General features: G+C 51.9%; 7 protein-coding genes across 7 annotated transcripts; 5 read left to right on the top strand and 2 right to left on the bottom strand.

Moving 5' to 3' along the window:
- Positions 1-679: 679 nt before the first annotated feature.
- Positions 680-3,693, top strand: LRP88_01995 (chitin synthase class III; the record flags this gene model as incomplete). Its single annotated transcript, XM_083238666.1, has 3 exons — positions 680-754; positions 816-3,506; positions 3,556-3,693. The coding sequence occupies 3 exons, from the start codon at positions 680-682 to the stop codon at positions 3,691-3,693; spliced, it is 2,904 nt and encodes a 967-aa protein (XP_083105774.1).
- Positions 3,694-4,699: 1,006 nt separating this feature from the next.
- LRP88_01994 (uncharacterized protein) lies at positions 4,700-6,063 on the top strand (the record flags this gene model as incomplete). Its single annotated transcript, XM_083238665.1, has 2 exons — positions 4,700-4,761; positions 5,073-6,063. The coding sequence occupies 2 exons, from the start codon at positions 4,700-4,702 to the stop codon at positions 6,061-6,063; spliced, it is 1,053 nt and encodes a 350-aa protein (XP_083105773.1).
- A 559-nt stretch (positions 6,064-6,622) lies between these two features.
- LRP88_01993 (proline racemase family protein) lies at positions 6,623-7,666 on the top strand (the record flags this gene model as incomplete). Its single annotated transcript, XM_083238664.1, has 1 exon — positions 6,623-7,666. The coding sequence occupies one exon, from the start codon at positions 6,623-6,625 to the stop codon at positions 7,664-7,666; it is 1,044 nt and encodes a 347-aa protein (XP_083105772.1).
- A 34-nt stretch (positions 7,667-7,700) lies between these two features.
- On the bottom strand, positions 7,701-9,394 carry LRP88_01992 (uncharacterized protein; the record flags this gene model as incomplete). Its single annotated transcript, XM_083238663.1, has 4 exons — positions 7,701-8,063; positions 8,116-8,490; positions 8,538-9,126; positions 9,180-9,394. 4 exons carry the CDS (start codon positions 9,392-9,394, stop codon positions 7,701-7,703), a joined length of 1,542 nt encoding a protein of 513 aa, XP_083105771.1.
- Positions 9,395-11,526: 2,132 nt separating this feature from the next.
- Positions 11,527-12,838, bottom strand: LRP88_01991 (aromatic ring-hydroxylating oxygenase subunit alpha; the record flags this gene model as incomplete). Its single annotated transcript, XM_083238662.1, has 2 exons — positions 11,527-11,950; positions 12,000-12,838. The coding sequence occupies 2 exons, from the start codon at positions 12,836-12,838 to the stop codon at positions 11,527-11,529; spliced, it is 1,263 nt and encodes a 420-aa protein (XP_083105770.1).
- Positions 12,839-16,446: 3,608 nt separating this feature from the next.
- On the top strand, positions 16,447-17,873 carry LRP88_01990 (sarcosine oxidase; the record flags this gene model as incomplete). The annotated part of the gene is made up of 3 exons (XM_083238661.1): positions 16,447-17,257; positions 17,310-17,550; positions 17,609-17,873. The coding sequence occupies 3 exons, from the start codon at positions 16,447-16,449 to the stop codon at positions 17,871-17,873; spliced, it is 1,317 nt and encodes a 438-aa protein (XP_083105769.1).
- A 1,155-nt stretch (positions 17,874-19,028) lies between these two features.
- On the top strand, positions 19,029-21,252 carry LRP88_01989 (uncharacterized protein; the record flags this gene model as incomplete). The annotated part of the gene is made up of 4 exons (XM_083238660.1): positions 19,029-19,087; positions 19,234-19,685; positions 19,759-20,663; positions 20,713-21,252. The coding sequence occupies 4 exons, from the start codon at positions 19,029-19,031 to the stop codon at positions 21,250-21,252; spliced, it is 1,956 nt and encodes a 651-aa protein (XP_083105768.1).
- Positions 21,253-22,998: the final 1,746 nt, after the last annotated feature.

Here is a 22,998-nt window from a genome sequence, read left to right as displayed (position 1 = left end):
TCGGGTCACTGACGTAAACACGTCACAGCGGGACGAGACAGGGGTAAACACTCATGGCCCTGAATTACTGGGCCATCAACAGGGCCTTGCCGTAGCATGATGGGCCATGGGATCGCCAAAAAGAAGTGGATGCTGCAGCGGTAGTTGCGCGATACGAGGCTTTGTCACACAACACGGCCAACAGCAGACCTACCCTTGCTAAAAATAGGCTTCTCGTTCTATTTTCTTGAATCTTGCCTTTTTCCCACAGTGTTTGCTGACTTGGAAGGAATCTCCATGACTTTTGTAAACTGTGCTCAGCCTGACTCCGACGTCAGTATCGGTTGACCCGGGCCAACCAGAGTTTGTAGAGGTAGCTTTTGGTGGGGAGCTACGTTACGCGGCAGGGCAGATCATTGACAATAAGGATCAGGATCCCCAGTGTTTTTTCTTTCTCAGACCTCTTCTCGATTGAACAAAAAAATTCTTGTTTTTTCTTTGTCTGTGTCTGTGTGTAGACCTGTTTGTTACGTACTACCGTGTCCTCTCGTTTCACCAGGGGGATCAAGATAATTCCCATCTTCCATCGTCGTCGTCGTTCGTTTTTTGACTCTTTTCCCACTTCCCGAAGCTCCCGGTAAATCCGTCATCGCATGCTCTCAAGCTAAGCTACTTTTGACGGGGTCTACCAGCGTCCATCATGGCCTTTAACGAGCACGGCCAGCCAAATTATGATGCGCCGCGGGAGATGCAGGATCTCCCAGCGGGACAGGCTGTGAGTTTGGAGCAGAGTAATAAATTTATGAGGCCATTCACATTGACAATTCCTCTTCCAGTACCATTTTGGTGGCCCGCCGCCCGAAGAACCCGGCGATCCCACCCGCCAGCCCTTGCAGCCCTTACACGACCCATACTCGCCCGTATACGACCAGTTTACACCTCCCGGTACCCATCATGGCATGAATCAACCTCCAGCAACCGACTTTGGCAACATTACACCACCTCCAGGTATCAACGATCCTGTACCCGGGGAAAACGACTCTTCTCGAGATCTCCTCCATGATCCCTACGGCCACGGCGGCTTTGGCGGTTACGGCCATGACCCCAATCGCCTGGGGTCCCCGAACTCGGAATATGACGTCGAGGCTTCGAGATTGGCAGAGTCGAGACTCTCGGTCATTCGAAGAGCTGCCACCATGCAGTCTTTTGACCAGAATGAGACCCTCTCGGTGCCAGGCTTTGTGCAGGGACGTCCAGACTCGGCGTTCCACGACCCGGAGGAGAGCTGGATGGAGCGACAGCAGCAGCAGCCCCTCACCCGCGGCCTCACCCGATCGCGAACCCGCAAGGTCAAGCTCGTCCAGGGTTCCGTCCTGAGCATCGACTACCCCGTCCCCAGCGCCATCAAGAACGCAATCGAGCCGCGGTACAGGGACGCCCCGGGGAGCGTGCAGGAGGAATTCACAAAGATGCGCTACACGGCTGCCACGTGCGATCCCAACGATTTCACCCTGCGCAACGGCTTCAACCTCCGCCCGCGCATGTACAACCGCCACACAGAGCTATTGATCGCCATCACGTATTACAACGAGGACAAGGTGCTCCTCGCCCGCACGCTCCACGGAACGATGCAAAACATCCGAGACATTGTGAACCTCAAGCGCTCCAAGTTCTGGAACAAGGGAGGCCCCGCGTGGCAAAAGATTGTCGTCTGTCTCGTCTTTGACGGTATCGACAAGGTCGATAAAAACGTCTTTGACGTGCTGGCCACGGTCGGCATCTACCAAGACGGCGTCATCAAAAAGGACGTCAACGGAAAGGAAACAGTTGCTCACATCTTTGAGTACACGAGTCAAATCTCAGTCACGCCCGATCAACAGCTCGTCCGACCTTCGCACGACAAGCCGCACCGTAACCTCCCGCCCGTGCAGTTCATCTTCTGTCTCAAGCAGAAGAACAGCAAAAAGATTAATTCGCATCGATGGCTGTTTAACGCATTTGGTCGCATTTTGAACCCCGAGGTCGCTATCCTCATCGACGCTGGAACGAAGCCCGGTCCGAGAGCCTTGTTGTCTCTGTGGGAAGCCTTTTACAACGATCGCGACCTTGGCGGAGCCTGTGGAGAGATCCACGCCATGTTGGGTAAGCGAGGCATCAACCTCCTAAACCCCCTCGTCGCGGTGCAGAATTTCGAGTACAAGATTTCCAACGTGCTCGATAAACCCCTAGAAAGCGCCTTTGGCTACGTGAGTGTCCTCCCCGGTGCCTTTTCCGCCTACCGCTTCCGCGCCATCATGGGTCGACCGCTGGAACAGTATTTCCACGGAGACCATACGCTTTCTAAGCAGCTGGGCAAGAAGGGAATCGACGGCATGAACATTTTCAAGAAGAACATGTTCCTTGCCGAGGACAGAATCCTCTGCTTCGAATTGGTCGCCAAGGCGAGTCAGAAGTGGCATCTCAACTACGTCAAGGCGTCCAAGGGCGAGACCGACGTGCCAGAGGGCGCAGCTGAATTTATCAGTCAACGACGAAGATGGCTCAACGGATCTTTTGCTGCATCTCTCTATTCTCTGATGCATTTTGGACGACTGTACCGATCTGGTCATAGCATCATCCGGCTCTTTTTCCTACACATTCAACTCCTTTACAACTTCTTCAACGTCTTGTTCAGTTGGTTTTCGCTGGCTGCGTATTACTTGACGACAACCATCATCATGAAGCTTGTCGGCACGCCTCAGGTTCTCTCTGGATACCACGGATGGCCATTCGGTGATACAGCAACGCCCATCGTCAACGTCTTGATCAAGTACATCTACGTCGCCTTCCTGGTTCTGCAATTCGTCCTTGCCCTCGGAAACAGACCCAAAGGATCCAAGTACAGCTACATTGCATCCTTCATGGTTTTCGGTCTCATCCAGCTATATCTCCTCGTCCTTACCGGTTACCTCGTCTACCGAGCCTTCACCACCACGCCGATCGAGGAACAGATCTCCTTCGCATCCGGACAGGCCTTTTGGGATAGTTTCTTTGGCGGCGGTTCTGGTATTGCCGGTCTGATCGTCATCGCGCTTGTCACCATCTACGGTCTCAACTACATCGCCTCCTTCCTCTATCTCGACCCGTGGCACATGTTCCACTCGTTCCCTCAGTACATGATTCTCATGTCGACCTACATCAACATCCTGATGGTGTACGCCTTCAACAACTGGCACGACGTTTCGTGGGGAACCAAGGGCTCTGATACCGCTGAAGCTCTTCCTTCTGCCAAGGTCATCAAGAATGAAAAGGAGGCCGTCGTTGAAGAAATCGAGCAGGAACAGGAGGATATCGACAGCAAATTCGAAAAGACCGTCTGGCGAGCTCTGGCCCCTATGAGCGAAATGAACCAGGAAGAACCTGAGAAGAAGGACGTGGAGGATTCGTACAAGTCCTTCCGAACTGGCCTGGTTATTCTCTGGTTGCTTTGCAACATTGTCCTGATCGTCTTTGTCACGACGGACGATTTCATCACCCTCGGCGTCTCCGTAAGCCTCCCCCATTTCCACCTCTCAAACAGCACTAACAACCTTGCAGAAAGCCGCCGACGTGCGAACGCCCATGTACTTCCGATTCCTCCTCTACGCAACAGCTGTGCTGTCCATCATTCGCTTCGCCGGTTTCCTCTGGTACATTGGCCGAACCGGCATCATGTGCTGCATCGCGAGAAGATAGAGCGATGTGCACCACCAGTCAACGTGTCTATGAACTTTCTTCTTCTTTCTTTTGGGGTAAAATTAGGGAAACTACATTGCACTCAGGAAATCCTTTTTTAATTGTTTGATATTTGTTGTCTTGGATGCATCTCGGCAGGGGAATGGCTAGGTGTCTGGCCTCTCCCGCATTGGAGACTTCGTCAGCCTAGGCATCGACGTTGCCTTGTGTTGACGTATCGGGCACTGATATTCCTCGTCGGGCTAATTGGCGTTCTTGTTACTGTGGAAGCCATCTTGATCATGATGGCAGGAGCCGAAGGAGGAAGAAGGCAGGTCTTCCCTAGGAAAGGTGTGGCATTGTATTTGGCGTTGGATAATAGGTAGATTGTTGACCTGCTTGTTTAATTATATTCGGTAATATGGTCTAGATACCATTTTCTGCACTCTATGGGCCCTGAACCTGTCATGGGTTGTTATAGTTGACAAGTGACGTGAAGAGACAGCAGCCTGATCAAAACATTTCTCATCTCAACAGACACAGTTTCATAATGGTGATAGAATCAAGCAAAATGCCGTACATGCCACCATCACAACGTAGATCTACCACGGGCCCAAGCTCTGTCGGGGTATTCGCATACGAACGGGGACTGCAACTGGGGTAGTCATGTAAAAGTTAAAAGTTAATATTTTTCGTATATCTAGGGCTAATTGAGATAGTCCGGGATGAGCTTCACATCGCTGATGCCTTCATTCTTTGCCCCAGCCTTTGTTATCACAACGGTTGGTGCCGGTAGTTGAAGAATACCCCGATCTAACAGCCGTTGGACCCTACATGCCACATCTGCCCTGAAAGAATCAAAGGCACTCTCCCCCTTTCTCATGTAGTTGGATTCATACTGTATTAACATGTATGGACTAAGCTCTACCAGGAAGCTCCGAAAAAGACGCAACCAAGACACAGGAGTCGTCTCTAAACGAACGACTCCTGACAACAGTGTCTGAAGCTCAAGACAATCAGTCACAACATGACAAATCCAATACCTCTCAAACATGGCCTCCACTTCCTGCCCCCCGAAATCCCAGCCCTGTGAGTCTACCCCAGATCCACATTAGGAAATTAATTGCGAAGCCAAGATCTAAAAGTAGGCGGCATTTGTAATCGCACTATTTTGGACAAACGATCCAAGGGCGAGATTGTCGCTTACAAATGCCCCCGCTGCGGCGCGGTTTAAACACTCATGGGTATATCATGGCTTCATCAGCCCATCTAAATATGGATGGTCTGTATAAGACAATAGCTGCAAGTTTGAAATTAACGCGAACATGACCAAGATCTTCCTGTAATCTTGATAATCTTTGACCCCCCCTGAGAGTTTAATCAAACTGATTCCTGTCTAGGACTGGTGCGACTGGCTACATCGGTGGTGATGGCCTCCACACGCTGGTAAAGGCGCATCCCGAGTACGAAATTACCGCGCTTGTTCGAACCAAGGAGAAGGGTGGCCTGGTCACTAGCCAGTATCCCTCGGTTAAGCTAGTCTACGGCGATCTAGACAATTCTGAGCTGCTTGCCGAGCAAGTCTCCAAGGCGGATATTACCTGCCACTGGGCCAGTTGCGAGCACGAGGCCGCTGCCAAGGCTATAGCTGAGGGAATTTCACGCAAGACCAAGGATGATGCAGGGTTTGTCATTCACTTATCTGGAGCCGACATTATCTGCTACCCTGACTTGAACGATGAGACTTATGGTATCAAGAGGGACCAGGTGTTTGACGACTGGGATGGCGTTGGCGTTGTCACCTCGCCTCCTGAGAATGCGCCTCACAGAGAAGTTGACCTGGCTATTCTTGGTATCGGCAGTAAAACTGCCATCGTTTGCCCCCCTACTATCTACGGTCCGGGTCGGGGCCCTGGTAATCAGAGAAGCATCCAGGTTCCTGAGCTAGCGTTGCATAGCTTGAAGAGGGGTGCTGCTATCACTGTGCAAGGAGGCGAGAATATCTGGAACTCTGTTCATGTGCACGACTTATCCAAGTTGTGGCTGAAGCTTGTCGAGGCCGCTGCCCAGGGTGGAGGCAAGGCTGACTGGGGGTCGACTGGATACTACTTTGTCGAGAACGGAGACTTTAGCTGGAAAGCCATTGCGGAGAAGATTGCCAAGGAGGCAAAGGCGCAGGGTCTTTGGAAGGATGAGAAGGTGGAGAGTTTGAGTGTTGAGGATGCGGACAAGGTGTGGCCTTATGCTTCTTTCTTTTGGGGAACCAACTCTCGCAGCCGAGCTATCAGGGCTCGCAAGGTATTGGACTGGGAGCCGGTGGAGAAGGATATCTTTGATGATGTAGTTGCAGTTGTCAAGGCGGAGGCTGCTTCTTTGAAGCTGGCTGAGTAGACCGGTTCAATGATAGACTGAGTGGGACACAATATATCTATCTATCCCGAGATTCTTTTTATAAAATGCCGCAAGTACCGATTGGACATATGCTTCCAGGAAACTTCAACTCCAAGATATTGTTGGAACCCATCTCATTAAGTCAGCAACTGAAAACATTTGACACTAAAGGTGACTCGGCTCAGTTCCTGCATCTGACTCGTCTCTTATATCCGTGACTCGGCCCAGTCCGCGTGACAGTAAAATCGATCTGCGCCGCGTCAATTCCAGAATCGGCCTTTGATCCCGGGAATATTTTGAAGGTTTCTGGAAGCTGGATAGGCACATTTGGCCAATCATTCCGACACATCGGCATCAAACACCGACTCTCACTCAAGCGCTATCACGGCTCGGCATGTCGGAAGGGGCAAGTCACCGCGTAAATGGTATCTATATGATAACGAGGACGAGTATTTTAATCGACATGTCTTCTAAACTCTAATCCTGGATTGTCAAGTTAAATCATCATCGTAATTGAACCATTCCTACTCGTTTCTGACAAACCTGTTTAAACACCAACATGCGAACTCTTCGATACATCTCTATTGTCGGCTGCCACGCCGAGGGTGAAGTCGGCGACGTCATTGTCGGCGGCGTGCGAGATGTTCCCGGCAAGACGATGTATGAGAAGCTTGTGCATTGTCGGGATAAAGAGGATTCTCTGCGACAACTCATTCTTAACGAGCCGCGAGGCCGATCGTCCATGAACACAAACCTACTCCTTCCGCCGACAGACCCAAGGGCAGATGCAGGTCTCCTGATCATGGAGAGCACCGAGTATGCTCATATGAGCGGATCCAATGCCATGTGTACAGCTACGGTACTGTTGGAAACGGGAATGGTTCCTATGAAGGAGCCAGTGACTGAGCTTGCTCTCGATACGGCTGCAGGCTTGGTCACCGTCAAGGCACAATGTGACGCTGGCAAGTGCAAGTCCGTCAGCGTCGAAAACGTCCCATCTTTCGTCGACACACTCGACCTGCAAGTTGACGTGCCTGGGCTGGGCGTTGTTTCCGTTGATATCGCTTGGGGTGGCATGTGGTACGCCTTCGTTAAGGCATCTGATCTTGGTTTAAAGGTTGAAAGCGACAACGGAGCTAAGCTGGTCGAGCTTGGAGAACGAGTCAAGGATTACGTCAAGGCCAAGCACACGCCTATTCATCCCGAAAACGACGGCATTCGTGGTGTCACTGTCATTTCCATCACTGAGGATCTCAAGGACGAGGAAGATTGCAAAACTGCCATGAACACGGTCGTTGTCTCCCCTGGTCGCTTGGATAGGAGCCCTTGTGGAACAGGCACATGTGCCAGGATGGCAGTCCTGCACGCGCGAGGTCTCTTGAAGGTCGGAGAGGTATTCAAGCATAGGAGTATCATTGGTACTGAGTTCATCAGTCACATTCGAGGAACCACTCAAGTCGGTGACCGACAGGCTGTGTTGCCAACTATTCAAGGAAGGGCATGGATTTCAAGCTACAAGCAGATCGTGCTGGACCCTACTGACCCCTTCCCAGAGGGTTTCAGGGTGGGCGATCAGTGGCATGTGTCTGGTGGTGTATCTTAAAATGCTCTAGCTGAACTAAATCCTTTAGTAAGATCTATAGCTTCGACCTCAATGCCTGCTTTTCCTCGGCCAACTTTCTCTTGCGTCTCCATCCTTCCAGTTTGGGAGCTACCATGCCAGCCCAGATCTCCAACCACTTTGGATCGAAAGGAGGTAGTGTTCGGCCATTGGTGCCTTCGGCTGGTTCCCCAGCAATGTCCCTCAGGAACTCGAGGTACTTGTCGTAGTCTGGAGCAATAGAGTAGTAATCTTTGCCTCCCTTCTTCTCGGCGACTCGTTTCCGCTCCCACTCGAGCTGCTCGGGAACTGACGGTAGAGGCTTGGCTCTTCCAGAAAGCGTTCTTGCGACGGCCACGGCTTGCCATTCATATGCTCTGAATGTGAAGCCGCCTCCGAGCTAATAGGTGTGGTCAGCTTATGAAACATGTTATGAGATAAGGAGGACATACCATTCCAACAAACGTTAGGGTTGGGTCTTCAATGTTCCACGTATGTTGATAGACACCAGGAAGTCGCCGATAGGCATTCTTGACCCGGGATTGGACTTCAGGTAGGAACGGGAAGCTAAAGGTGTAACCAGTTCCGTATATGATGTGATCCACCTTGTCAAGCTGTGTGCCATCCGTGAAGTGAACTTTCCCCGTCTCGGGATCAAGGCGGCTGATTGCGGGTTTGATGGATATCTTTGGATGCGTAAAGGGTTCCCAGCCAAAAGCCGGGATGGGGTCGCCACGTATTGATGCGTACACTGGGCCTTCAGTGAAGTCAAGGATTTCGTGAATGATCTCGTGCGAAGACACCGAGGCACCAACCACAATGACACGCTACCAAAGTTAGTTCTCTGATGAGTCTGCTTTCTTGGTGTACTCACCTTTCCCGTATACTTGGGCCCTTCCCTGAAATGTTTGCTATGCTGAACAACCCCGGGGAACCTCTTGTCAAATTCGATGAGTCCGTCAACCTCTGGGAACCAAGGAACATTATAGTGACCCGATGCAACGACGAGGGCGTCAAAGGTTTCACGCCACCAGTAGTTACGACCATTGACGACTTTGCGGAGAGTCAACACCCACTCACCACTCTCCTTGACAGCGCGCTCAACTGTTGTGTCCAGTTCAAGCAGTTTCTCATGGCCACCTCGAGAGAAGATGCCCTCTATCCACTCACGGATTGTCGTGTGGTGACGGAAAGGAGCTTGGGGTCCATACTCGTCCAGACTGCGCTGAGAGAGCTTGTCTGGGAATGGCTCTTGGGTGAAACTCATGATGGCGGGCGTGATGTTGCTGTGAAGGTTCTCATGAATGGCTGTGTCCGAGAAGCGGTACTGGTTACTATTAACAGCCTCGGAGACAGGTGTAACAGCAGGGAGATTCTCTGGAATTGGCACAGCGGTGTCAGCTTCCCCAGCAACCAGCTTTTCTAGGGAGGGGATCCCGGCTGGCAGATGTGGTGTGTGAATCCTAGACAGGCGTGTGAGCTCCCAATGCGCGTTTGTAGAGTAATAAAAGCTCACCATGTTCCGCCGACACCAGCTCGGCGGTCAAAGACACGAATCGTGTCAAAGGCTCCCTCCTTGACCAAGGCATCAGTGGCAATAGCACCAGCGGGGCCAGCGCCAATGACGGCGACGCGACGAATCTGAGTAGGCATATCTAGAGTCTCGACGACGCAATTGCCAGTCCCAAAAGTAATCAAGCGTAATAGAGAAGACAAGATTCCGTGAGACATGTTGAGGGACAAATGTCGTCTTAAGAAATGGCGGGCTCGGTTCAATTGGTTCCGAAACCGGGCTAACTTGATTACGCCAGATGTCTCACGATGGCGTTTATGCATGTTGAAGCACGTAACACCAGAAAGATATGTACGTGATTACGAAAACTTCCAATGAATTTGTAGTACTGGATATGAGGCCCACCATGGTTTGATAGTAGGCGAGAACGCGCGGGGGAGATGCTAGGATTATAGATATTGTTCCGACTTTTGAGCGATGGAGTGGGAAAGATTGTCCGCGATTTCTGACAAATGCAGCTTGGCATAAATATCCATCGCCAATTATACATTGAGCAGCGTTGATAAGACCTTGTGCGCATTGAATCCACGTTGAGTGCTGCGACATCACTTCTCAAGTCAACCACCTCTTGAGCTAGCCTGGGATTTTCGTTTGCGCTGTGATAAAAGAGGACGATCGAGGGCTCGACAAGGCTAATGAGAGGATATTACAGCTATCTGATTATTTGAATCCTATTGGGAGCATCCTTCGGCTGAAGAAATACCTTACTCCCTATAGGTAAGCTAGCTCACATGAGTTGGCGAGGACTCAACTCCAGGGTCACAGTCGTAGAACATGGTTTTCTTTCAGTGTATATTTACCCTGGCTAACTAAAAATAAAAACTGTCCCAGTTAATCATCATTTCTCTGCATCAACCGATGTAACACCTCGAAAGATGTCGCTGGCTCACTCCTCGAGTGATCGGGCTCCTCTTTCACCAATCTTCACTTGCCAACCACTAGGAAACTCGCTACTAGTTGGGTCAAACTCACTGCACCGAGGATAAATAGGTAAATATTCATGCACCCACAACTGCAAGGTTAAGTGCTAATTCCGCTGGTCTTTGTGGGCCGAGGTTGGAGAGAGAGGCTCATCTGCATGAAGTAATGGTGGGTGAAACTCTATAACTGAAGTTCGATGCCAGTGATTACAGTGAGCTACAGACCGCCTAAAACACCTGAGACCTATAAAGAATGCCCAGGCGGCCTTAGAATATGAACTTTCACCCTTCGTTGGCAAGTATAGCTTCCCGAAGAGTGAAGACAGGCTCATCTGACTTGAGCCGGGAGCGTCGGCAAACAACAGCTCGACAACGACACCAAGTTTCTAATCTCAAAATAAAAGCAATGCTCGCTTGGTCTAAGACACGGTCTAAGAGTTGCATAATGCTTATGGCATAGGCGGCGATGGCTCTGAGCTCATTGTCATCCGCAAACTAAGCGCTCTCGAATACGAGGTTGAGAGCCTCAGAAGGCCAACAGCGCCACTGTCAGTTAGGCAGAGCATGCCGTGATAACCGACATCCTATTCGTATCCCAATGAAGTGACCACAGCAGTTATCATCAGAATGACGATGATTGCCGGTACCGAGACATATTGCTTGCGCGGCAGCTGGCCCCTCAGGAGTCGGTCTACCAGACCCAGCGCTGGGAAGACCCAGGTAGACGTGGCGAGTTGTCAGTCCCAAGAGCTGCTATTTTTGACCAATTATGCTCTAAAATCACAAGCAGACAAATATCTCACAAAAACCTAACAACGATGGAAACTCTCATGATGCAGTGGAAAGATAAGCGGCCGTTCATCACGGATCTACTCATGTAATACCACTTTACGGTTGAGATTCATTGGTTAAAGCTCGGTTACGATGAGTACCGCTCCCTGTGATTGACTTTTTCACAAATCTCGATTTAGTCTTTGCATGATCTCATTTTTACACTCTTGGCTTTTGGCGTGAGGAGATTCTGGTCCGACTTTCCGAAGATGGAGCAGTGCCCAATGTGGACCATGCCGATCTGCTCATCATCGAAACGGGCCCAGCCGGCCTTATTGCCGTTAGCTGATGGGGGTATACTCCGCATTGGGTCATGGGCATGGGGTTGGAGGTGTGTTTCGAGGGTTCACTTGGCTTGCATTGGGGTCTGGTGTGCTTGCTTGGCATTGTCAAGGTGTCACTCAGGGGTCAGACAGTTCGGTCATAATCTGTATCAATTTCTTCTAGAACAGTCGCAATACTAAGCAAGGATCATTATGAACTCGACGTTCTCAAAAACAATGCTATGAAATTTCACTTTTTCCTCCAATCACCACCCCTTAAACGGCGATGGGCTGCTTCTGATTCCTGCAGCAGTCGACAGCCGAGCAGAACTGGACATCCTGTTCCACATTGGGGTTCGCAGCAGTCTGGGGGATGGACTGCCGAGCGGGCCAGATCTCCTGGTCCGCCGAGATCTCCTTCTTGTGGTGCTCCTGCAGGGCCTCGCGGACCTTTTGCTGGAAGAACAGGGGTCCCTGCTCCATCTCGGGGTGCATCTCGCCGTTGACAAAGACGCCGGCGTTGACGTTGCGCTGGGCGTTGGCGCAGAGGTACTTGTCCTCGGACATGATGCGCTTGTACATGTCACTGATGACTGTGAAGTCCTCATCGCTGGAGTTCTTGTTGCGGAACACCTCGTATCTCATGATGGACTTGTTGGGGCTCTTGGGCACAAAGCGCTGGATCATGAAGAAGTGAGGACTGGATATGGTTAGCTTGGCTCGGGTGTAGATGTAGTGATGAGACTTACGAGACGTTGGTGGAAGCATTGGGGAAGTAGTAGGTGGCAGCAACTCGGAATCCCCTCTTGATCTGGTCTTCTGTAGGGCTGCCAAAGTGCTGGATGTACGCCTTCTTGGTCTCAACATAGTACGAGTTGAGGTCGGCGATGGAGGGGATGTCAGGGTGGGCAACCTTGCAGTGGTAGCACTCGTTGTAGTTGTCGGCAAGGATCTTCCAGTTGTAGTCGCCCTCCATCTCCCAGGTGTGGTCAAAGGCGTAGTCCTCAAAGTTGTAGAAGGAGAAGCGCTCATGAGCATCGATGTTGTCAAAGTCATCGCTCCAGGCGATCTCAGGCTTCTCCTTGCCATCCATGTTGACCCAGATGAAGCCTCGGACATCAACGTGGACGTGGATGGGGAGCAGACCATTCTTAGACTTGTCAAAGCCCTCGAGGTCTTGGTAGCCAGGGGCCTTGGCGAGCTTGCCATTGAGGCCGTAGGACCAGCCGTGGTACTTGCAAGCAAAGAAGCTGGCGTTGCCCTGGTCACCCTTCTCGGGGGGGAGGACAGGGAAGGCACGGTGGCGGCAGATGTTGTGGAAGGCGTTGATGTTGCCATCACGGTCCTTGCAGATGATGAACTCGAAGTTGGCCACCTCGTACTTTAGCCAGTCTCCGTTGTTGGGGAGTCTAGCCTTGTGAGTGGTGAGGAGCCACTTTCTGGAGAAGATGGCCCGCTTTTCAAGCTCGTACATCTCTTGGGAGGTGTACCATGAGGCTGGGAGGGCTCGGACGGCGCTCTTGGTGTCAGGGGCAGGGGCGGAGGCGCCTCCACGGCCGAAGTAGCTTTTCAAGAATGACTGAGCCATTGTGATGTGTGTGTGTGTGAAAGAGATGGAAAGAGGAAGAAGAGTGGGAGTGAGAGGAGTGATTAGTGTCCGAGATAAGACAGGATATTAAAGTAGGTCTTATAGATAAGAGTTGGTGGTGGAGGAAGCTGTGCTTATGAAGCTGGTGTTGAAGATGTTGATAAAACCACTTTGAGTTTGGAGCTGGTTGTCTTCTAAATAGTTGTCCGCCTCTCCCATCTCGGACACCCAAGAATAGACCATGGCATGCACTATCCCCCCATCTCTTGCCACCTGATACCCATTGCCATGACAGATGGAGTTGCTGATTGGAATCAGGTGGCCCTCGACCGCGGTGAGTTGGCCCGATCACCTGACCGGGCCGTCTATCTCTGGGCGCCGGACTAGCATATCTCACCCCCTACAAACAAGGCCAAATCCGCCCTTGATACACCCTCCTCCATGGGCATGGACCCAATCTCTCATCGATGACGGTCTCTGGGGCCGTTGATTTGACCCCGGCGCCACTGCCAGCCGCACGCACACGGGGAAGAAAGACAGATTGTCCCCCACGTCTAGATCACATCGAAGGGTCGACCCCGGACCTGCAGAACTGTCTATACCAGGAACAGGCATCTCGCGGCCTGTCCTGCAGTCTCGATCACGAACTTGCGAAGCACCGGCAGTTGCTAGAAGCGAAGGAACACGGTGAGTGAATTCAATTCGGCTGGAACTGCTCTTCTCAGGATTTTCGTGTGAATACCGCCGGCAGGGTGTGCACAAATCGCGTCCACCTGATCGGTAATAAGGACGCTGTGAGGGCTGTACGACTGGGGAAGAACCGATAGCCGGCGCTGTGACCGCCCTTTGTTGGGGTCATACGGCGACACGATTTCGTAACAGCTTTCAAAATGCTGTGCACCGCGGCCTCAGATCAAGGGAGACGCGCGGCGAGGCCGAAGGAGACGGCATCATCGGCAAGTATTTGCTTTATCGCGGCGGGGATGAGTTTTTGCCGTGATTTGCAATGTCTCGACTAACACGGGAGTGACGGCGAGGGGATTCTTGAGGGTTCATCTGTAAGTGTCTGGCTGTGAGCGGAGATTGACTCCGTCGCTCACCAGTCCGCAACTACAATTGACCGCAGACGATCCAAATGCTGGATTTTCACTCGTGCCCGGGTAGAGAGCGTGAAAAGCCCATTTTCTGATCATTTTGCCAGCAGACAGCTCTCGTCGGGGGTTTGCTGTCAGTTGTGAGTGAGACGAGCAAAAAGAGTGTCACACTTGTGAGACCAGAATGAGTAGCATCCAAGCTGTGATACAGGAGCTACCATGCATGAAGAATGCAAGCTTTTTGAATCTCTATATCCGTAATTCCCCGGTGTAGTACGCGTTACGCTGGTGTTTCTCGACTTGGTGTTTTCTCCTCAAAGATGAGAACCAGCATGCTGTGAAACTCCAAAACACGAACACGAAAAGCTTGATGAGCGTATGTGTATCATGACCAGAATTAAACTTAGAATTCAGAATCCAAGCTTTGCAACCCGTGAGACTGCATTTATAGAGATAAAGCTGTCAGTGCGAAGAACCGTTGTTCAACATCCAGGTTCAACCCCTGACGATCCGGCTCCTGATCAAGATTTCAATGCATCGGCAGTTGAAATTTCTCCGACCTGCTAGAAGAAAAGACACCCCGCTAGAATACCAGAGAGAATATTTCTAGAAGAACAGTAGATTATCTTGTGTGAGTGGGAGGGGGGTTGCGATAACCTCAAGCTACCTGGTCTTAATCTTGCCTACCCTACAACTGTGAAGACCAAGATGGAAAGGAGAACCAAGGGCCAACGTTGCAAGACTGAGTAATCAACGACAGCTGATTGAATCTACGGCATGCTAGACTGGTAATGTAGTTGACGGTTAAGGGATTTCGGTCTCCTTCAGCTTCGTTATTCATCAATATCAAAGCCTTTGGCTAAACACCAACACACAACCATCGCCAGTCAACCACCACAATCATCAACAGCCAACTCGGCCTCAACTTCAAGCCACAGCCTACATGCAGGGTCCTCTCACCACAATCTACAGCCAGTAAGACAACAGCGTCTACTTCACCCTCACGAAACACACCGGGGACAATAAAACCCGTAACGGTCCGGAGGTTTCACAACCCGAAAGCCTTCTCGAAGGTGTCCGGCCTCAGACAAAACACGTGGGGGGTTGTGAGATGCTCGGCAGACCTTCCGACGACCGAAAGCCGGAGCCGGAGGAGGGGGGTCAAATGATGGGACGAAGGAAACGCCACTAGCGTCCTGTAGCTTCAATTGGGACCACGTGTGGTGCCTGGGCCCTCTGCCAGATGTGACGAGTGCCGTCGGTTCGAGGCCTGCAAACTTCGAGACCGTCGTGGACTGCGCGCTAGCAGTCATGGCAAAGTCCACGTCGAGTGATATGCATGGGTAAAGAGACCGGATTGTCCGGATAACAAAGTGCGGTTGACTCTCGGCTGCAGGAGCTAATCTATCTGGCATGGGTATGGATACAGGCAGACATGGATATGGACCCCAGCATGCGGCAGTTGAGGCGAACCAGGCTACCGGAGGCGTGGGGCCTGCGACAAGACAAGACAAGACAAAACAATAGATGGGTGTCTCAATGCTTAGCTGGCAGATCAGATCAACTGACACAACTCGAGGCACACCCTTGCGCGTCTGATGCCAATTGAGGTTTGACAATTGCAAATCTCGCGTCAAGCTAGGCCGGAAACGGAGCGGCTATGCGTTATCTCGAGGGTGCGGGGAAGCGAAGCGAGAGACATGAGGCTATCAAGACAAAAGAAAGAAAAGCTTGGACTCCATCGATAAGTTTTGCAAACACCGGAACCGTGCAGGCCGATCTCAAGTGCGGGGTATTGGCTTTTCGCTCTTCTTTGCGGGGGGGCGAAGACGCGGCGTCTGAGATAGGGCTTTACCTGATACGGCAGCAGGCATGCACACCGTACATGATGGCTGCCGCCCGTGTTGGAGGCCAGCTGACCATGGCTGCGAACGGGGAGGCGAGGGGAAAGCTTGACGGAAATCTTAATCTCGAGGGAGATGATGGTTGACGAGGGAGGTGAGGACTGTGGAAGGGGGAAGGTGAAGGGGCAGAAGGGCCGACATGGTGTCTTTGTTCGTGATTGAGGACAGCGAGTTTTCATTGACTTTGCTTAACTCTTCAACACTTGCCAAGTCTCGTTGCCTGCTGTGACCCTTATCTCAAGGTTGCAAAAAAGTGATGCTATTCCCATGGTGGTCACGTGATCGGACTTTGATACGTGATCGGATTCCGGCCACCTCGACCGGAATTCCAGACACTCTACGGATAATGAGATCTGGGTGAGGAGAATCGGACTCCGGTACCCACCGACACCGGACCTGATCTATCAAGAGGGGTGATAAAAGGCCCAATGGACGAGACCAATGGACAAGGTCAATAACTCATCAACTCGACCAACAAGACGCACCAGACTATAATAATCTCTGTCTGTCAATTGGCAAATCAGGCCCTTCATTCGTCTCTACCCCACCCTTCTTCCGGAGAGCCAGCCAATAGCATCACTTGCACTCCTGCACAAGTAATCACCTCGCAATGGCCTCCAACCCTTCTTCCTATCTCATCGTGGGAGCAGGCGTCTTTGGCGTCTCCACCGCCTTCCACCTCATCAAGAAGTACCCGGACGCCTCGGTCACCATCGTGGACCGGGACCCCTACGACGGTGACAACCGTGTGGCGGCGTCATGGGACTGGAATAAGGTGGTCCGCGCAGACTATGATGATCTCGTCTACTGCCGCCTCGCCATCGAGGCCCAGGACGTGTTCAAGTCGGACCCACTGTGGCAGCCCTATTTTCATGAGACGGGTGTCTACTGGATCTGCCGCAGCGACTACGCCCAAGATGTTATCAACAACTACAAGAAGCTAGGCCGCAAGGCTGACATTACTGCTGTGTCTGTCGAGGAGGCCAAGAAGCTGTATGGCGGCCTGTTTGATCAGGCTGACTACACTGGCGCCAAGGAGGTGCTCATCAACAAGACCAGCGGCTGGGCCGCGGCCGGTGACTCTCTGCGGGCTATCACCCGTGAGGCCATGAAGCTGGGCGTCAAGTATGTTGTGGCTGATGTCGCGACCCTGCAAATCGATGGCAGTGGTCGATGCACCGGTATCAAGACTGCCAAGGGCGACATTGTTTCGGGCTCGAATGTAATCCTCTGCACAGGGGCTTACACATCCAAGCTGCTCGAGTATAGCGCCGCGAGCAGTGGCATCGAGGAGCTCCGTGCTGGCCCGCGGATCGTGGCCGGTGGTATTACGACAGGGATGGCCACTCTGGACGAGCGGTCATACGAGACAACCTACTCCAAGATGCCTGTTGGATTCCAGGGATACACTGCCGCAGAAGGTGATTTACCCCCGTTGCCACATGTTTCACAGCAGCTAACAGCCATATACAGGACCCTTCATTGGCAGCCTTCCTCCTACAAAGGACAGGGAGCTCAAGTGGTGGGGACGCACAATCTTCAAGAACACTCGCCAGGTCCTGCCTGGACGGTACATCTCTGCGCCGCCAGATGAGAAGGATTATGCGCAGTGGAAGGTGTCTAGCAAGCTCAAGGAGGACATTGACTACTCCAACCAAGTATTCTACGGAAACAAGGGAGCCCACTGGACCATGGAGAAGCACCGTATCTGCTGGTAAGTTTTTTTTCCTTCTCCAACAGCGAGATAGCTCCGACTGACGTCCGACAACTAGGGATGCCTTCACAACCAGTGGAGACTTTATCATCTCCCCACACTCTGGAGCCAAGGGCCTCTACGTAGCAACCTGTGGCTCGTTCCACGGGTACAAGTTCTTCCCGGTGCTGGGCAAGTACATCGTGCAGATGCTCGAGGGCGAGCTGTCTCCTGAGCTTGCGGAGAAGTGGGCCTGGGACAGGGAGCGGCCCGACCCAGCTCTGAACCCTGAGTGGCCGAGGGCAGAGATGAAGGATCTGGCCGATCCCGCAGCGAGGCTGTAAATTGTGATAGAAGCTGTAGAAGAAGAAGGAAAGAATGCATGCATGCTTGGTATGAGGGGAAATGCGTCCTCCCTCCTGCGGAGAAGGGGGCATGCTCGGGAATTAGCCGGTATCGGCACAGGACTTGCGTGGCAGGGGATAACAGCATAATCATGACTATCCGTGTAATGAATAACATCATCGAGTTGCGTTTTCGAGTCAGACTGGCAGAGGCAAACTGGACTGTGCGGTGAAGTGAGTGACTGGGTGCTAATCTCTGTCTTATCTCGTGCTATTGCTATCGTCTCCTTTCCATCCCCACTCTTGCCTCTCCCCCCCCACTTGTTATCTTTTGTTTATCTCCGGTGCTTGTCTCCCTTTTGACACTTGTCGTTGAAGTACCTAGTTAGGATAGTGAGGCGAAGCCTTCTATAATGCATACGAGTCATCGGTATCACAGCATGGATGTACGATGTACCGCTGTATCCGGATATTGTACATTGTGCGTGTGTGCGACCTTGTAGAGCGTGACTCTATAGTGGATGATGTGTAGATGCCCAACGTGTAGCTCAACAGTCTAGCAAGATAGACACAGCATAGTCTCTTGACCTCACCTGAACTCGTCTATATCTCCAACTCTATTCCCTATCCATCCACTACCTACACCACCACGACCGGATCTTCACGGAGTCGCCATCAGGTGGACCACACTCCTTAGTCCCCTGTTAGCGCACCCCCGGTATCCGTAGTGTGCACGCCTAACCCCGCGTTATCAGCCAGGGCCAATGGCTGATGCGGGGTTTGCAACGGCACGGATTGGCCCTGAAGTGTTGCCTTTTAGTGGAGGGTGCCCCCAAGTATTTAGTGGAAGCGGGCCCCTTCTTGCGCACACCGTAACGTAGGTCCCGCTACAGTTCCAGTGCCTTTGATCCATCGATCGATCCCCTGTCGGTGCGAGTTGGACCACCCAGCAATTAAATGACGCCTCCAGACGAAAACACCACCACGAGCGTTACCAGTTCTCGCGGGAGACGGCGATCACATCATGCCTGCCTCACTTGCAGGTACGTTACTCTCCCAGCTACATCCTCTGTTTGCTAACTCGGTCAGGCGCAAAAAGACACGCTGTCCTGGCGAAAAGCCGGCGTGCTCAAGTTGTGTCCGTCTTAAACAGTCATGCTCTTATCCGCCGGCGATAAGACCCTCCCAGAGCGGCCCCTCGGTACGTTTATACCGTCTCCCTGACGCTTATTACATCTTGACGAATTACAGGAGGAGAGGCTGGCTCACTTGGAAGAGAAACTGGATTTCCTGCTGAGTGGAAGCTTGTACACAAGCCCCAGCATCTTTGGTGTCATCTTGTGCTGACTTGTCATGCTAGGCCTACCCACGCCGCTCGTCAACAGCAGCAACAGCAACAGCAACAACAACAACAACAACAACAAGATTCCGCCTTTGAGGAGAACACAGACACTTCTGAAAAGTCGTATTCAGGGCATCCCCTGGGTCGTGAACCGAGCTATCCGACCAGCCACCCCTCGGTCAAGTCGGACTGCGAGAGTTCGACGCTGAGGCCGAGCCCAGCCGATATCGCCTGCGGCATCGCCCTCTACTTTGAGTTTTGCCATCGGCAGCCCATCTGGTGCTTTGAGCGTGACGAGGTCAATGACTTTGCCTCGCTGCATGATGAGCTGGCTTGCAGTATCCTGGCTTTGACGTTGCGCTTCTCGGAGAACCGTGATCAGTCGCAGCTGTATGGCAACAATGCCAAGAGTTTGATCATGCTCCGGATCGCCAATGGAACAGTGGATCTTGCTACTCTCGAGAGCTTGTGTCTACTATCATATTCTTCTTTTATGGGTATGTCATTTTCGACAAGTTTCTGAAGCCTAGCTAACTTGCATAGATGGAAACGTTCATCTCGGTCAGTTCCATCTCGGCCTGGCATTCCAGCTCTGTCGATCTGCCATGCTCGATCTTGAATGCGTGTATGGCATAGAAGATCCGCAGGCAGATCGCAAAAAGAGACTCTTCTGGAGTCTTCAAATGCTGGAGCAGTCTTATGGTCGACAAGAAGGTCTTTTGAGTGTTCCAACCGAGATTTGGCGGCCATCCTATTCTTCATATCGCGGACATCACTCCGGCGCAGACCCAAGAGCACCAAGACTACCGAGAGACGACCTTGGATGCACAACACCAAACGAGCCTGGAATCTGGAACACAAGCGTCCATCTAGGCTGGGTCTGGAGTCAGGTCAGGAAATACGTCTCTGACTGCGCTCACAACAACCTCAAGGAACCCTGGCGTCACGACTCAATGTACGCCAAGGTCCTAGCCGACTTTATGGAGACGGAGAATAGGATCCCCATGTGTCATCGGTATGATACGGTCAAGTTCTACGAGCGCAAGGTGGAGGATCTCAAGATGCATCGCGACTATTGGGCGCCTTGGTTGAAGGAGCAGTTCACGTACCACGTGATTCCCACTGTTCTCAACCATCCGTTCCTCTACATTGTCGGTGCTCAGCATAATCCAAACCTTGCTATCCCGAATACCTTTTGGAGAAGGTCGTCAGAGCTTGCGCTGCTACACTCAACCTGGATCGTTCGCATGATCGACATGGTTGTGGATAAGCAAGTACCGTTGGCGGATCCCTTCTTTGGACATGTCGCGGCTATCGCAGCAACAGTGCATCTATATTATTGCTGTGCTGCTGCGACGAGACTCAAGCACAAGTCAAACACGGATTTTGCAAAGTGCAGGAGGTTTCTCAAGGGCTTCATCCCGACTTCAGCTGCCTGCAGAGCCTTGGTATGTCTGATATAAAAGTACAGAGAACCAAGCTAACAAAAACTCATAGGATCGCAATCTGGACAAGATGACACGGATCGCCGCCGGCTCTGACACAATGGACGTAGAAGATTGGATGCCGTCCAAGATCTACCTCAGCGTACCTTTGATGTGGAAGATTCTGCAATTCAACACCGTCGCCGACTCCCACGAGATTCCACACGCCGGTCTCCTGGATTCCTCTCTCGTACCAGTCACTACCAACGAAGACACAAGCGAAAACATGACTCTTGAGATCATCGTTGCCACCTCACCAGAGATCACCATCAACACAGCCGATGGCGGCCAAGAAGCACCCACCATGTCGTACAAACCCACCGTCTCTTCGTCATCACAGCCTGACTCCGCGAGGGACACTGTCAGCGACGAAGTCCCTGTTGACGACAGCCTCACGCTGTGCACAACGCCATGGCTCTACGCAGACTCATCACAGTTTGTCAACATAGGGGACATGGGCTATGACGACTCGCAACCTGCCATCAGCGAGAACAGAGGTTCTGCGTGGTGGGAAGGTGAAAATTTTAGTAATATCATGTTTAATCACTTTTAGAATGCGTAGCAGGCTTCCGGTTTGAGGGGTTCACAAAAGTTGTACACATAGAGTGGGAGTTAATAGAGAGAGTCCTTTGGGAGTTGGGCATGCCTACCTACACGGACACAGCTCACGACACACAAACCCTGCAGAAACACGTCCAAATCTCCTGCCGTGCATGCCTCCCGCGTCTCCAAAGTGTGGATCATGCGGAGTCTCATGGTGCTGCAATCATTCCACGCTCTCTCACGACCCTCCCGATATGGGGCGTCTGGGGTGCCGAGACCGGGGGGAGGCGAACAGTCTGGGGTTTTTGGGCTTGATGTGGGGAAAAGAAGCCTCCTCCGCGGGGAAACCGAAGCGGAGGTGACGAATTTCAACGCTAGTCATGCACGATTTGTCCAACCCTGGTCTTTGGCTTGGGGCCAGGAACAGCGGCTTGGTGAGTCATTTTAGTCAGAAGAAGGGCGAGAAGGCTTCTAGCACGACCGGATACGTCGACCGAAGCGATACTCTGGGGTGAGTCTGGGGTAATTAGACGGGGGTTTGGTTAGCTCCGGGGTAGTGCAGCGTGATCAGGTCAGGGTCCGGGAATGGCCTCGTCTCGAGTCAGTTTCCCGGGGTTCCAGTTGCCTATTCCAATCATGGAATTGTTATTACCCATCGTGATGACTGTGTCTGTGCTTCTGGTCTCGGGACCTTCGGTGCGCGGTGCATTCGCCTCGCGTTTAGGTTGGTGATGTTGCTGGCCCATCATCCTATGGAGCTGGGAAACCTTGATGACAGTTGCTGACCAGTTGGGTTGTAGGAAATGATATGTCAACCCCATGGCTTAGTTAGATACGGGTAGCTGGACTGTTGTTCGAGCTGGCATTTGGCAGATCCGGGTCAATGCTGCCGAAGCTTCCACTAGTAGCGCTATTCGTCAGCATTGTCAATGAACTTCCTGTTGGAGACCACATAGCATGATGTATTCGTTACCTGCACATCATACTCCGTGGGGGTCGTTTATCTGGAAATCAGCATTCTCGTGGGGTTCTTTTCGCCGCTCATGTCGGAAGACTTTACTCATCTGGCTAGTAGTGGTTACTGGGAGCCACGGTTGCCTGAGGCGTGATCTCCTGGGGTACAGCCACAGCCATCGCCACTGCGACCAGCTCCCATACGCACCACTCTGTGCCTTTTGTTCTCGAAGCCCTATTAGTATCGTTTGAGTTGCTGAGTGGAAACAACTGCTAATGTCCGTGACCTTCAGATTCAGGAACCCTCTCATGATCCGGAACGACGATGCAGCAGAATCTTACATCCTAGGGGGTGGTGCCGTGTCGATCGCCCTGCTCTTCGTCGCCTCCGTTGCAAACCTTCAATAGGTCTCTCCATATCCACATCTTAGCTCGATCAGGCACCTCCAGCCTAGAAACGCTTCCGGCCACCTATCACTCTCCTCATCGGGCCTTAATGCTGGCTGTTGCCCTCTTCTTGGGGCATGTGCAAAGGCACTCTTGTTCCATGGAGCAATCTCAAAGCCTGTGAAAACCTATTTGGCAAAACCAGTGGTTCCATAGCGGCAAAATCGTTGCTATAATGATCGTTATGAACGACCTTTGTGTCAATAAACAACTCCATGCTATCAACGCCCTCAAGATCACGACCATCATCGACACCTCGGCAACACGAACCAGCTGAGCGACCAGTACTCTCCACAGTCTTTTACCGAAAACGATCTCTTTTTAAACTCTGAAAAAAATATCACAAAGCTAGTTT

This window comes from Fusarium phalaenopsidis (assembly GCF_050370095.1).
Source record: "Fusarium phalaenopsidis strain FUZ10S chromosome Unknown contig_32282, whole genome shotgun sequence".
NCBI classification, from domain to species: Eukaryota; Fungi; Ascomycota; class Sordariomycetes; order Hypocreales; family Nectriaceae; genus Fusarium; species Fusarium phalaenopsidis.
Note: the sequence above shows the minus strand (reverse complement) of the source record. Positions and strands in the feature narration are given on the sequence as shown.